Below are 14827 nucleotides of genomic sequence, written 5' to 3'. Positions count from 1 at the left end.
ATAGTGAGCCAGTTGCAAAAATGCCCCTGAGGCTGTTCCAAGAGGCAGAACTGGTGAAGGGTGGAGGTCAGGGCTACACAAGCCCAGACCCATCTCTTCCTGCTTGTCCATAGATGAGACAGAGATTATCTGGGATAGACTGTCCTGCTTGAGAGGACTCTCCTCACCACACCTGGAGTGGCAGTTCTGTCCCCAGCACAAACGCCACAAAGGCTGAAGGGAATCGATCAAACAAACAGGGTTTATGGAAGCCGGAAAGAGCTGTTGGGCCCTGCCTGGCAGCTAATGAATGAGCTCATTAGGAGATGGGCGTGTGGGGAGAGGGACAGGGCTGCCTGCCAAGCTTGGAGTGCTGGGGTTTGAGCTCTCAGTTGGAGTTCTGAGCTTCTAGGATGTCCCACAGAAGTACTCAGCCTCTTGCAGCCCCCAGACTCCACAATTTCATACCGACCCTCACGGCCTCTGGCGGCCACCCGGGGGACATCCCTGAACTCTATTTCCAAGCCCCACCCTTAGTTTTGAGCTCCAGGCAGTGTCCGCTCCTCAGTCAGGTTGAGGATAGGTCACTTTGAGAACCTCAGGCAGGTTTCTGCACCTCTTGATGTGATGTGTCTGCCCAGGTACTCCCGAGTTTCTTTTTCTGCCTTGGCACTTTCGGGGTTCCGCTGTGGCTGGGTTCCTTGGGCACTCAGGCCCCCAGGTAGACCTCCACCAGCCCCCCGACAGAGTGCATGCGATAGAAGACACCCAGAGGCAAGCCGAAGTTAACAATGGTGAACCAGGTCTTGTAGCCGTAAAAATCCTTTTCCAGCCCGTTCTCAAACTCTGGGTGTATGCCAAAGGCGGGCATCATCCACAGCTGGGGAGAGAGAGAGAGAGAGAGAGAGAGAGAGAGAGAGAGAGAGAGAGAGAGAGAGAGAAGGCTGCTGTGTGAGGGATGGGACACTCCTAAATCTTAAGATGCTGAGCTCAGGGGAGGCTGACCTAGAACCGGCATTTCCTGCAACGCTACACCTACATCATCATCCTGGGCCTTGCAGAGCCAGGTTCACAGCCAAGAGTCTTTCTCAGTCCCTGACATAGAGAGCCTTGGCCACTTTGGCTTACCTGAAGCCAGGCTGAGCCCTCTATACATGGCAGGACCTCCCTGCTAACAAACTGTGTTGCCCAGCTGGACTGTTTGTGCCCTAGGCCCTGAGCTCAGACTTTACTATTTCTGCTAGGTTACAGCAGCCTATATCTTCACTGCCCACCTGTGAGAATTTTACCCGCTCGCCAAAGCCCAGATCAACCTTATCAACCTCCCTGAAAACCTGACCTGGCTCTTGGGACCCATATGTCCGTCTCTGAACTCCAGACACAGCCTAAGGCCAATTTATCACGTCTCTGCGTGGGCCAGCTGTTACACCTCTGGAATGTCTTTTCAGTGCTTTTAGAGGGTTGGAGCTAAACAACCCTGAGTTGTCCTGTAGCTGCTGCCACTTACAGGCGGTGAGAGGAGGGGACTGATCAGAAATGTAAGTTTCAATTTGTCAAGGGGGGATGGGCAGTAACATTGCCTGTCGTTTGGAGGTATGGCAATGGTTGAAGGGCCAGGGGCCCATGCCTTAGCAGTCAGTAGAAGCTAAGAGATCAAGGCAACCTCTTCTACTAGGGATTAATAGAAAATAAGTAGTTCTGGGTTGCCCCCTTTGGCCAAATCCAATGGATGAAGAGTTCAGTGGTCATTTTCTAACCAGACCCCTGTCATTTCCCCCACCTAGACTGCAAGTCAGAATCTCACACATGTGTAAAGGGCACTTTGCTCCGTGCGGAGCACATTAATTTGTGCCAGGCGGCTTGCAGGGAGCTGCTGGAGATACTCCTGGCTTTCAAGAAGCTTAAAGGAAAGAGAAGCGACTTCCTAAATCAGCTGCTCTGGATTCACACACCATGCCCACACTCCGGGACCCACGCCCCCGACACCACGCCCACATCCCGCACCACGCCCCCCACCACGCCCAAGCCCCATGAGCTGCTGCCCAGACACTCACTGTGATGTTGCAGAGGATGAGGAAGAGAGAGATCTCCTTGAGCATCCTGCGTTTCCAGTTGAGGTGGCTGAAGGAGTGGATGTAGGCCCTTGAGGCTCTCCGAAGGTCCTGACCCAGCTCCCGCAGGGAGCCTCGGCGGGGTAACTCAACATCCTGCTTCTCCATCACACCTGAGACCACAGGCTCCCAGAGGGGGCGGCGGTGCAGGCCCTCGATGATGAAGAGATTCTGAGTGATGTGCTGCAGGATTAGCAGTAGTGAGTAGGCCAGGATGAGCTGGTTGAGTAGCTCGTGCGGCTGGGTGGCCACGATAGCCACGATGGAGAAGTAGGCGATGCCCATCTGGCCCAGTGCAGCGCCCATCAACAGCACCACATCCAGGCTGCGTGTGGGGTTTTTGAGTGTGTCCAGTTCGCGCTCCTCCAGCCCATGGATGGCTGTACCTGCCAGGCACGCCAGGCTCATGGTGGGCAGCACAGCCACATAGAATGCATAGTAGAGGGTGAAGTACTGGCGGGCTATGTCAGGGCCACTCGCTTCGATTTGGAAGAGCACAAAGACACATACGCCAGCCACCAGTGCCAAAAGGCCCAGCAGTGGCCCAAAGATGGTCCCGTGCAGGCGGAAGGGTGATCTGTTGGGATGGGCACCTGTGTGGGCTGCCAGGCTGCGGTTCACGTTCTTCCACATGACGAAGAGCACAGCACAGCAGATGAGGCAGTATTCAGTGCTGAAGGGGTAGAGCATCAGATAGCCCTTCCGGAAGACCTCGCACACTGTGGTGTTGAGGCACATGCAAGTGTTGGTCCCATTACCTGAGAGGAGATAGGGCAGGAAAAGACAGCATCTCAGGCAGGTCCTGCACCGAAGAACTTAGTGGCCCCAGTCACTCTCACCCACTCCTGGAGCATACTGGATTTGGACAGGACCCAGCCAGATGTTCATTTTACAGATGTGGAAACATCTGAGGCCAGAACATAGAGATTGTGAATCATAAAGTGATTCCTGTTTTACGAAGGGATTCAAAGACTCTAGGTGTCGAACTCCCATAAAGCATTTCAGCCATGCTGTCGCTAAGGTCAAACATTTTCTCCACAGAGTGCTAGGTTGGCAGAGCAAACCCAACATTTGCAAAAAGAAACCCAGCTGCCACACCTGAACGCAGCGACCAACCCCAGCAGCCCATACTAGGGTAATCAGAAGGCAGCCCCCTGGATGAGTGTATGGAGTCGTTAGGGCATATAGGTGCCAGGATGCTTGAGCTGAATCCAAGTCACAGTCTGGGTGGGCTATACATCCAGTTCTAGGAAAAACGGGGGAGAGGGAAGGAGCTAAGTGCCGCCACTGGGAAGCGAATGAAGGACCTCAAGGTCATTGTGCTGGTTTAAATAGATATGGACCCCATAGAGTCACGTGCTTGAATGCTTTGCCATAGGGAGTGGCTCTGTTAGGTGGTGTGGCCTTGTTGGAGGAAGTCTGTCACTTGGGGGTGGGCTTTGAGTCTTCTTTGCTCAAGCTACACCTAGTGTGGCACACAGTCAGTCAGTCCCCTTCTGCTGCCTTTGGGTCAAGATGTAGAACTCTCAGCTCCTTCTCCAGCACCACGTCTACCCGTGTGCTGCCGTGCTTCCCCCCATGATGACAATGGACTGAACCTCTGAAACTGTAAGCCAGCCCCGATTACATGTTTTCCTTTATAAAAGTTGCCTCGGTCATGGTGTCTCTTCACAGCAATAAAACTAGGGAGCTGGAGAGGTGGCTCAGTGGGTAAGAGCAGTGGCTGCTCTTGCAGACGTCCTGGGTTCAATTCCCATCATCCACTTGGTGGCTCATAACCATTTATAACTGTAGTCCCATGGGATCCAATGCCCTCTTCTGGTGTGCAAATGTATATCATATGAATAAATAAATCTTTTTTAAAAAGAACATAGAAAAGAACTTGGGGGGGCTGTGATCATGATGTTAAGTGAATACAAAAATTAAAATAAAAAAGAAACCCTAAGACACTTATTCTTAGGAGGCAGAGGAGGAGGAGGAGGGGGAGGAGGTGGAGGAGGAGGAAGAGGAAGAGGAAGAGGAGGAGGAGGAGGAAGAGGAAGAGGAGGAGGAGGAGGAGGAGGAAGAAGAGGAAGAAGAAGAAGAAGAAGAAGAAGAAGAAGAAGAAGAAGAAGAAGAAGAAGAAGAAGAAGAAGAAGAAGAAGAAGAAGAAGAAAGGTTGGAGAAGTGGCTCTATGGTCCCCCCTACAGAGGACCCAGGTTCAGGTCCCAGCATCCATATCAGATGCTCACAACCACCTGTAACTCCAGTTCTAAGGGATCTGATGCCCTCCTACCTCATAAGACACCCACACACATGTGCATAGACCCCCACTCACACACATAGTCACACATAAAGACATATAACTAAGAATAAAATAAATGACTAAGAAAATTAGAATCTTAACAGACTTGCCAGGCATGGTGACACAATCTGCAACTTGGGAGTCCAGAGTAGAAGGATCTCAAGTTCAAGGCCAGTCTGGGCTGCATAGCTAAGCTCTATTTCAGAAAGTTAAGGGGGTTAGGAATGTGGTTCTGTGGTAAAGAACTTACTTAAGGCCCCGAGTTTGAACCCCTATACTGCAAAAAACAACAAACAAGAATTTAAACTTGAAATAATATCTCACACCTGTAATCCCAACACTCGGGAAGCTAAGGGATAAGGATCGGGATTTGAGGTCAGCCTTGGCTAAGTAACACAGCTCTATTGTGTATTTGACATGCGTGTGCACATGCGTATGAGTGCATGTGTGCATGTGTGTGTCATACTCCCTATGCACGTGTGTGTGTGTGTGGGGGGCTCAATGTTTGTTTGTCTTCCTTGTTTCTCTACCTAATGTTTTGAGGCAGGGTCTCTCCCACTGAACCAGCAGCTCACTGTTTTAGCTAAATTGATGGGCCACTGAGCCTTTAGAATCCAGCAATAATAATTGAAGCCATGGGTGTGGCTCAGTGGTAGAGTGCTTGTCTAACATGAAAGAGACTCTGTTCCAACCCCTTGACATACATACACACACACACACACAAACACACATCCATGATGTCACTGACTAAAGCTCCTCTTTGCACAGAAGGTGAGGGATAGCCACACATACAGGCATGCCATGATTCATGCCCAGGGTGTGTGAATGCATGTGAGCTGGTGCACACAGGTCATAAAACCAGCTGTGGGTGGAGCAGACACAAAGGTGTGGCTGAATCCCACAGACTGCAAGCTCCTCGTGTGGATTTATGGGATGTTGCTTTAAGGGTAGACTCTACAGGTTCAGGATTGGCTGGATGGGATAACCTAGGGAGCATTTTCTACCCACAAGCCTCCCCTCCCTCCCCGTACGTTTAGATACTAAGATTGCATTAGGACAGCCCTTCTTTCAGCCCAAGGGCTTTTTAGTCTCTTACAAGTAAATACAAATACCATGGGTTGCACGCATGCCTGAAAGACTTCTCAGTGGCCAACTCAACCAGGATCAGTGGCTGGCTGGCTGACAGCAACATGGCTGCAGGGATTGTACAACAGGTACCAGTCCCTGATGGAGCATGAAGAACTGTCACATGGGAACTGTGTGTGTGTGTGTGTGTGTGTGTGTGCGCGCGCGCATACAAATAGAGATCAGAAGACACCCAAAACTGGGTGTCATCCTTTAGGAGGTATATGGTTCGGTTTGTTTTGTTTTTTTGAGTCAGTCTCTCACTAGCCCACAGTTCAATTAGGCTAGGCTGGCTGGCCAGTGAGTCCCAGATTGATCTGTCAGGCCGTCTGCCCTAGCTAGCTTGGAACTTACCATGTAGACTAACCTTGGACTCGCACAAATCTGCCTGCCGCTGCCTCCCAAGCACCGGGACTAAAGGTGTGCACTACCGTGTCTGGCTCTGCATAGCTTTTAAAATGTGGGCTCCCAGGGGCCAAACTCAGGTCTCTGTGTGACAAGCACTTTATAGACTGAGCTATCTCCACAGCCCACATATTTCTGTTTAACAGTGACCTGGTCTTGAGTGTGTTCACAACTTCATAATTCTGTGCGCGCATGCTCGTGCATGTGTGCATGCACACACACAGAAATGTGATGGGGGAAATTCTGGTCCCCTTTGTACCTGAGAACTTCTCCATGAGAGCGTCGAGCTCAGCCTCAATCTCACGGTGCATGGAGTCATTGGTCACAGCCAAAACCCACATCAGCAGGTTTGTGGCCAGAGTCAGCATGAGTCCACACCTGGAGGAAGGGCTTCAGTCTGCTCACAGCCTCAATAGCTCCCAGGGACCCATCCTCACCCTCCGCTCCCACCGGGGTGACCACTCAGCCTCAGAGGCAGACTCCAAGCGGTGGCAGGATTCTAGGAGCCCTTAGGGGTCACTTGGAATGCAGCCCATACTAACCCACAGCTTCAGGCTCCTCCTGTCTGGGGAGATTGGAGAACAGTGGAAACAGAGAATGCCAGGAGACTCCATCCAGAGAGCTGTCTTACCTGGTGAAGTTGGTCTGCACCTGAACACAGTCCTTACAGTGTCTCCAGAGCACCCACGTCTGAAAGAGACAGGGCCTTGAGCCCAGGTGCTAGTGATGTGGTGGCATGTAGGGGGACACCTCAGTTGTGTGGTGTGTGTGTGTGTTTGTGTTTGCATTGGAAGACCTTGTAAGGAAACCTGGGTTGGAATCCTGGCTTGGCCATTTTCTTTTACTGTGTGGTATTAGGCCAGCGGTAAACATCTCTGTGCTGTAGCTCCCTCAGCTATGAAAAGGGACTCAATTGCTACTGCTGGAGGAGGAGGAGGAGGAGGAGGAGGAGGAAGAGTTATCTACTTGGCCAGAGTAAGGGTGATATGCCTATAGCACAGCAGAGACTCAACAGAGGGAGAAGCAGGGACATCGGGGTGCTGGGTTTAAGTGTATGCAGGTACACACAGTCAAGTGTGTTTATAAGTGTCTCCATCTAGGAGACAGGTATGTGTGGAGGTGCATGTGTGCAGAGAAGTGTGTGTGGGTGTGGATACACGGAGGGGGTGGCTTGTGATTGATGTGTGTCTACACCTCGGGGCATGGAGACATCACCTATGTGGTGGCTGGTTTGAGTATAGGCTGGGTGGTATGTGTGTCCCTGGAGGTGTGGGGGCGTGAGAGACCCATCACCTGGATAATCATAAAGACAATCTCAATGGCCGGAAAGATGAGTTCCACTTCTGACTTGCAGTGAATGTGGCTCACGTCGTAGCCCATTCGAAATATGTTCAGGCAGACGGTACAGCTGCCGAAGAGCACCAGGGAGCCTGGCCAGGAGAGAGGGCGGCAGATGTCAGTGCAGTGGGCAGGGTCTCCTTCCCCAGCCCTCTCCACCCATCTAGCACCCAACACTCACTCACCCCTCACCCAGATGGGTCCTGCGTGGGGATCACGGTACAGGACTGCGTGGGGCTTCCGGGTGGTACCCACTGTGTAGTAGAGGAGCCACAACAGGGAGAGGACCTTCAGTACGGCCAGCAGGATCCACACATCCCCCAGAGTGACAGCCACCTTGTTGAAGATCATGCTACAGATAAAAGCCCCACCCAGGAATACCACATTGAGAGCCAGGAGCCCTGAGAAGAGCTGCCCGGCCTTCTGGGCCTGTCGATCTCTCCGCAACAGCAGGGAGAAATGCCGAGCTAGCCATGACTTCTGCTTTGGGGGACACGGGGGCCCCGCGTGCTTGGTCTCCATGTCTGCTTGGTCATAGGTGGATGCTCCTTCAGTGGTCTCTGCTTCTGAAGAAGGCATGGGTGCAGGCTCAGCAGGGGCTGGAGAGGGAGAGAGAGTAAGTAGATCGGCTGGCAAGGGGACCTGGGTTGAAATCCATCCCAGCTCCTATGGAGCCTCTCTAGTTGGGACATCGGAGGTTCCGATATACCTTATGGGACCTAAGGTTGACACAGACCAAGAGATATACAGAAGCCCCTCCTGCTGGCCATGAGCACAAAAGATTGGTTATTTTGAACACACCGAGGACCACCTCTCCCTCCCTATCCATGACTGGGCCAGCTCATTTCTGAACTCAATTTCTCATCCTAAAGTGGGTTGATGTTTTGTCCAGGGAGTGAGGGTCACTCGAGTACTGCCTTGTCATCGGGCCTCTTTCAGAGCTGGGACTTCTCACCAGCAAAAGTCAGTGTGAACCAGCTAACTTGTGAAGGAGCTCTACCCAGGAAACCCAGAGGGGTGTGACCAACCACAGTGTTCTCTGTTGAGTAGGATCCTGAGGCTGAGGCTGGGCTTGGCAGGAAAGAATTCTGTGGTCTGGAATGATACTCTATTATGGAATGCCCATAGATACTGGCAAGGTCTAGGTGGCACTCACTGGGTTCTCAATAGAGTTTCTTCCAGGGGAGGGATGAAGGGACCGGAGGAGTTTCCTCTAGCTTCAGCGCTCTTCATCTTTTTTTTTTTTTAAGGTTTATTTATTTATTTTAAATAAATAGTATATGTGAGTATACTACAGCTGTCTTCAGACACCAGAATGCAGGCATCATATCTCATTACGAATGGTTGTGAGCCACCCTGTGGTTGCTGGGATTTGAACTCAGGACCTTCGGAAGAGAAGCTCTTAACCACTGAGCCATCTCTCCAGCCTCCCCAGTGTTCTTCTTAAACAAATAAAATTACCACTACAATTAAATTTATCTTAAAATCCCTTAAAGGTGGAAGAAAAGCTCTGTGGTCGACTTGCAATGTTTGCCACGTGTACAGGATGGGTAAGGATCAGCACTCGACTTTTGCTGCCTCAACTTCTGTTTGCCCCCCCCCACACACACACACACTCTCTACTCCCAGCTGCATGCATAGTAAGAGGCCACTACCATGACTTTCCTCTTCTCTGAATGTCTCTTGTCATATCCTTGCTCATCTGATGCCTTCTCTCGGGCCAGCTACTTGCTTGGACCCAATCTTGGGGCACTCAATAGCTTTAGTGCTGTCCCTGGGGGTCACTTGAGCATTGCTCCTCCCCAGTGGGGCTGGGTTGCAGCACAGAAGGCAGTGGGTCTACTGCTTGCCAGCTCTGCTGCCCCAACAGAGTTCCTGTAGCCAGGCATGCTGGCCTCTGGCCTCTGAGTTCATACCCACCTCCTGCTTCCTAATGCTCACCATCCCAGAGGGCTTCTGTGTTCACATCTCCTGGCAGTGAGCTGAGCTTCACCCTTGTTCCTGTCCAGACTCTGCGTCCCATCAGACCCCAAGCTTGTCCATCCCAGCTCCCATTCTGCCTGCCTTCCTCCCTTCCTCCCTCTTGGTTTCTCTCTTGTTAGCTCTCTTTCTTTGCAGACTGGCTCTGTAGCCCAAGCTGGCCTTGAACACTCAATGTTCCTGCCTCTGCCTCCCATGTGCTGGGATTATGCATACCTGTACACACTTGTACCTCTCTGCCTCCCTGGTTTCTCAGATCAACCACTACTTTAGTCTGGAGCCTATCTGCTTTCTCTTGGGCTGGCCTTCCTGATCATGGTGCCTGTTCCCTAATAAGAGTCCTGCAAAGACAGCCAGGTGCCCTCAGTATAAAGTCCATGACTTGTGGGGCCTTTCTGAGTGAAAGGAGTCTGTGTGCTAACGAGAGCCTGGTGCACAAGGTGTTCCTGCTCCACTGTTGCTTCCCGTTTCTGCCTTCACCTACCCCCCACCCCCACCCCCATCTCCAGCATAGGCTCAGGCCCTGCTGCTCTCCCCATAGGCTCCAGTATCCTTCTATAGTTCCCAGAATGCCCCTGCTATGCTCACCTCCCTATCTTTGCACATGCCCCAACCCTTTGTCTATGATTCCCACCCTCTTGCTCTTTGGTGACTCCAGCCAGTCCTTCAGGCTGGGTGAGGGTCTTTGCTTGCCACGCCCAGCATCCCTTGCTCATGGTATTCTCCATTGTTGGAACTTTGTTCTACTTGTTCCTCAAGACCAACGGTTTTCAACCTTCCTGATACTGCCACTCTTAAACACAGTTCCCCATGTTGTGTGGGTGATCCCCAACCATAAAATTACTCGGGTTGCTACTCCATAACTGCAATTCGGTTACTGTTATGAATCATAATGTAAATATCTGTGCTTTCAGATGGTCTTAGGCCACCCCTGGGAAAGGGTCATTCGACTCCCCCCAAAGGATTCATTACCCACAAGTTGAGAATCACTGCTCAAGACACTACTAGGAGACCCTCACCACACTGGCCCTAACCACAGCCTCTCGGGCCCATTTCTCTACATGCTCCATGGATAATACTGAGAACTGTACCTTCCATTCTATGGGACAGTGAAGAACTAAACATTGGAACCTTTTCAAGATAGTAAAGACAACTTTCTCTCCTTGGCTAAGCCATGTTGTCATCTGTGGACCCAGCCTACGTCCTCCCTGTCCAGCCCCTGGCCACACCCCAGGGTCCTCATATCCATTCAGACCCAGATAGAAGATTCCATGTTTCCCACGTGGTCTCTGGACTTCTTCTTCTGCTGTTCTTTCTCTCCTGCCTGCCCGCTGCCATCAATGATTCTCATCCAACCTTTTCATAGGGAAGCCTTCCCTCTGCTCAAGCCACCCCTCTGCTGAGCGTGACTGTGCACCATCATGGGCTGGTTCTCTCAAGATCTGGGGCGCCTCTGGGCAGAGATGAGATTCTGCTCCACCCACCTCTCCAAGTCGAGCACAGCCCTAAAGCCCACCAAATGCGTGCCCTGGACGCTGGCTGTTCCTGGGGGGATTTCAGCACCAGAGCTGCGGACAGAGACCCCGCCCATGAACCCGTTCCATCTTTCTGCAGCTGAGGAGGTAAGTGTTCCAGTTGGTTATCTTTCACATCCCTCACCCAGGTTGAGCAAGGTAAAACTCCCAGGACACCTCCCTGCTCCTTTTCTGCCAGCCCTGGTGGCTCCACCTCCTCCTCCTCACGGTCTGTCCTTCCTTCCCCACCCCCTACTGATCAAGAGCCCAGATGGTATTTAGCATCTCTGTGATCTTGGCTAAGCTACTTAGTTTTTGTAGTCTGGATCCTAGGTCCATCCAGTGAAGGGGATGAGCAACTATGGAACAGTATTCCTGGTTCCCCATAAGTTTCACTCCCTCACACTCCATCTAGCTCCCATCCCGACCTTCCCTCCCCCTCCCTCCCCCTTCCCCCCAACCCTGTGAATATTAGACCGGTGCAGTACTGCTGAGCTGTATCCCCAGCCCGACAAGTTATTGAATGAATAAATAAAAGAATGGATACATGATACCTACCCTCAAGAGTTTTGTCAGACTTTAGTGATTTGATGCATGAACATACACAAAGAGCCATGCCCGATAGAAATGTGAGAACTTTCCTATAGATCAAGATGCTAGAGGGACTAAAGGGTTGGAGTTTTCGCTCAGACCGCAGGCCTTGGGAACTGGAAGAGTGGAGACCCTGGAGAACCAAGTTCCAGGTCCTCTCCCTTCAAAGGGCACTCTGATGGTTTCCCCTGTTCCCACACCATTGGTTCGGTGGTTCAGTGCTCCACCAGCGGTTATCAAGGAGGCAAGTATGGGCCAATGCTAGGCTAGGTGTTAGGGAAAGCATCAAGGGGTCCAGAAAAAAAAAAAAAAAGAGCTAGAACGAACGCACTTGGAACCAACTAGAACTCTGCCACCCTTGGCACACCTCTTGGCACGATGCCAGTTCAAGAGAAGTCCTAGACACCAAACAGGTTTTGGGCTGCGTTCAGAGGCGGCCAAAGGAGATGAACCATCGGGACCATGGGACCGGTAGCGCAGGGCCAGCTCCGAGGGAAACTGCGAAGCGCGGGCAGGGAAACTTCGGGATTTTGTTCGGAGCAGGAGGTTGGGGGAGGCCTAGGCAGCCTGAGTATTCTTTTAGCCAACTGTATATCCAGGTTTCTGGCTTCGTTCAGGCCTGGGCACCCTCTTTGAGCTGTGAGGACCCTTGAACCCAGGGGTGAGGTGGGGAGAAGGATGTGGGAACAGAGCCAGAGTTGGGGTGACACAGAGGGAAGAGACTAGGGTCGCCCCACTCACTGTGCCCTGTCCAATCCTTGGAGCGTCTGGCTCTTGAATCCCCACTTTGGAGCAGTGAGTGTGAGGACGGGCTTTCAGGGAAGGTTCAGTTAGCTGCCCCCGGGCGCTCGGGCGGGGATGGGGGGGAATGGTCCCAGCTTGAGCTAAGAAACCCTACCTGAAGTCTGCGAAGCCATGGTGGCGGGTTCCCCACCGCTTGGGTTGCAGCGCGAATCCTCCGTCTTGGAAAGGTCCCAGGTGCCCTGGGACAGATGCCTCGACGCCCTTTCCTCCCTCCGACCCCCCCGCGAGACTGCGCAGTCGCCGCTCGGGCTCCAAGGCCCATCGATTTTTCTGTTGACATTGGGAATCTCATTAATCCCTCGTTAATTACTCCATGGGGGCTCGGGCACAAGCCGGGAAGCCAATGACGAGGCAGATAGGCGGGAGGGCGTGGCAGAAGGCGTGGCGGACGCAGGCTGCAGGGTCTGGGTGGGGGCAGCCCCCCAAGTGGAATGGGGTGCCTAGTCGTCAGGTCCGCACAGAGAGCGAGCTGGCTTCAGGCCATACTTGCCTGTGGAAGCTGAGCTGTGAATGGGAACCTCTCCTCTCCGGGTCCAGGTCGCATGTTTTCTACACCCTGTCTAGCTGAATGAGCACCAAAGCGGCTTCTCAGAATCATCTCCTGGTCTTACATGGAAACTGAAGTTGGGGTAGGAGACACCCAAGGTGGGAGCTGGGGTATAAGGATTTGGGGGGGGGTCTGCTTCTTGGCTCCCTTTGCTCTCTTCCTCACATCCCCATCGGTCTTCACAGCCTTAAAGATCATGGACCTCTTGCCGATATCTTCTGTTCTCACCCCCAAATACCATCACTCCCACCTGGCTCTCCCTCCCTTCTGGCTCCACTCGATCTCTGGGGCCCTTGTGATGGCTCAGTGGGTAAAGGCACCCAATAAGCCTGAGGACCTGGGTTCCATCCCTGGGACCTGTAAGGTGAAGGGAGAGAATTGATACTGCAGATTGTCCTTTGACTTCCACTGGTACACTACAGCAGATGAACACACGCTCGCACGCACATGCACACACGCATACACCACATTAAAATATAATAAAAAAATTTAAAATAAACAAAACAAGCTTAGCAATGCACACTAGTAATCCCAGCACTTGGGTGGGGTATGACCATCTGGAGTTAAACGTCATCCTTGGCTACATAGGGAGTCAGAAGCCAGCTGGACTCCATGAGACCCTGTCTCAAAAACAAAAACAAAAACCCACCTCAGTGTAGCACAAAACCAACTCTGACCCTCTAGGTTTTGGTGTGACTCCCACCTCCCTCCACCTCAGCACACAGATGTGGCCGTGCAGAAGTCTGTGGCTTCGGAGAGGATCCTCTAGAACCCCAAGCTGAGCCCAGGGAGGTAAGGACTCTCCCAGCTCCTGTTAAGCTGGGGGCACCTGCCCATTCCTACAGTATGCTCCTGTCTACAGTATGCTCCTGTCTACAGTATGCCCCTGTCTATACAGTATGCTCCTGTCTATACTCGTGACCCTCACATTCCTGAGATGCTTTGAAGGAAAACTGCCTGCTGCTTAGGGTTAATGAGGTTAGGTTCAGTTGGGCAGGAGGATTACCTCCTGTGATTCTATAGCACAGGAGGGTAACAATGGCTGGCAACAATCCATTGTGTATTTCTCAACGGCAAGGAGAGGAGACCTTGAATGTTCCCAACACACGAACACCACTGTCTCTATCTGAGATGACCGATATGCCAGTATCCAGATCTAAAAATGCCACAATGGTTATGTATTAATCAAACCAAAGCAACAACAAAAGCCTCTGCTGCTCATTAAAAAACAAACAAACAACAAAAAAGTTTGAGGGCTTGGGCAGAGCTCAGTCATCGGAGGATTGCCACATGGGTGTGAAGGGCTGTGTCTGCTCTCCAGCACCACATGGAAAACTGGGCGTAGCAGCACACTTCTAACACAAGGGCCAGGAGGAGGAACAGGTGGAACCCTGTCTTAAATGATGGGACCTGGAGAGGTGGCTCAGCAGTTAAGAGCACTGGCTGTTCTTCCAGAGGATGTACGTGCTGGCTCAGGACTGTTTGTAGCTCCAGTCCCACAGGATCTGATGGCATGTACGCAGGCAAACCCAATGCTGGCTCGGCTCGCGGGTTAAAGCACCCAGGCAGATCTGCAGAACTCACACAAATGACGAATGTCCACTGGCTGTGGCCACTCTTGTTATTCCAGCCTTAGAGGGCAGAGATGGAATTCCCGGAGTCAGTGGGCTACTAAGATTAGCCATGTAAGTGAGCTCAGAATTTGATTGAGGGACCTTTCCTCAAGGAATAATAGGATGCAGCCACATGCTCTCATAGATGTGCTGGCACTCGCGCATGTACATGAACACACACAAACCCCCCAAAAGGGGGGGGGACAACATGGAGAGCATCTGAGGTTGACCTCTGACCTCTACACCCACTACACATATGTGCAAGTGTACACACATACACACACAGCTGATGAATTATTTTTGGTAGAAAGGCATTGGTTCTTTATATCCACAAGCCTCCATTTCCTTCTTTGTAAAGCATGGGCATTAGATGAAATCAATCCTCCCTAACTTTCCTGTACCATAAGAAAGATGATCACATTCATGGGCACTTGCTGGTCCCTCCCAGTCACCCTGTTATCCACTGTTTAGAAAGCCTGCTGTGGAGACTCAGCTCAGCTCACCCACTGAAAAGGTGGATGTCTGAAAACAACCC

The 14827-nt window shown here is 51.8% G+C and overlaps 1 protein-coding gene across 2 annotated transcripts; it reads right to left on the bottom strand.

Annotated features, from left to right (window-relative positions):
- Positions 1–223: 223 nt before the first annotated feature.
- Positions 224–12392, bottom strand: Otop3 (otopetrin 3). 2 transcript variants are annotated; one of them, XM_021213611.1, is made up of 7 exons: positions 12227–12392; positions 7429–7842; positions 7199–7335; positions 6537–6595; positions 6165–6283; positions 2034–2848; positions 224–859 (listed from the first exon to the last, which is right to left on the bottom strand). In XM_021213611.1, exons 1-7 carry the CDS (start codon positions 12243–12245, stop codon positions 689–691), a joined length of 1734 nt encoding a protein of 577 aa, XP_021069270.1. In that variant the 5' UTR covers positions 12246–12392; the 3' UTR covers positions 224–688. The 2 variants fall into 2 exon arrangements, with proteins under 2 accessions (XP_021069270.1, XP_021069269.1); XM_021213610.1 differs by having other exon boundaries at positions 225–859; positions 2034–2905; positions 12227–12389.
- Positions 12393–14827: the final 2435 nt, after the last annotated feature.

Source organism: Mus pahari, chromosome 14 (genome assembly GCF_900095145.1).
Source record: "Mus pahari chromosome 14, PAHARI_EIJ_v1.1, whole genome shotgun sequence".
Taxonomy (NCBI): Eukaryota; Metazoa; Chordata; class Mammalia; order Rodentia; family Muridae; genus Mus; species Mus pahari.
The sequence above is the reverse complement of the archived record's forward strand: the minus strand, read 5'-3'. Positions and strand labels throughout refer to the sequence as shown.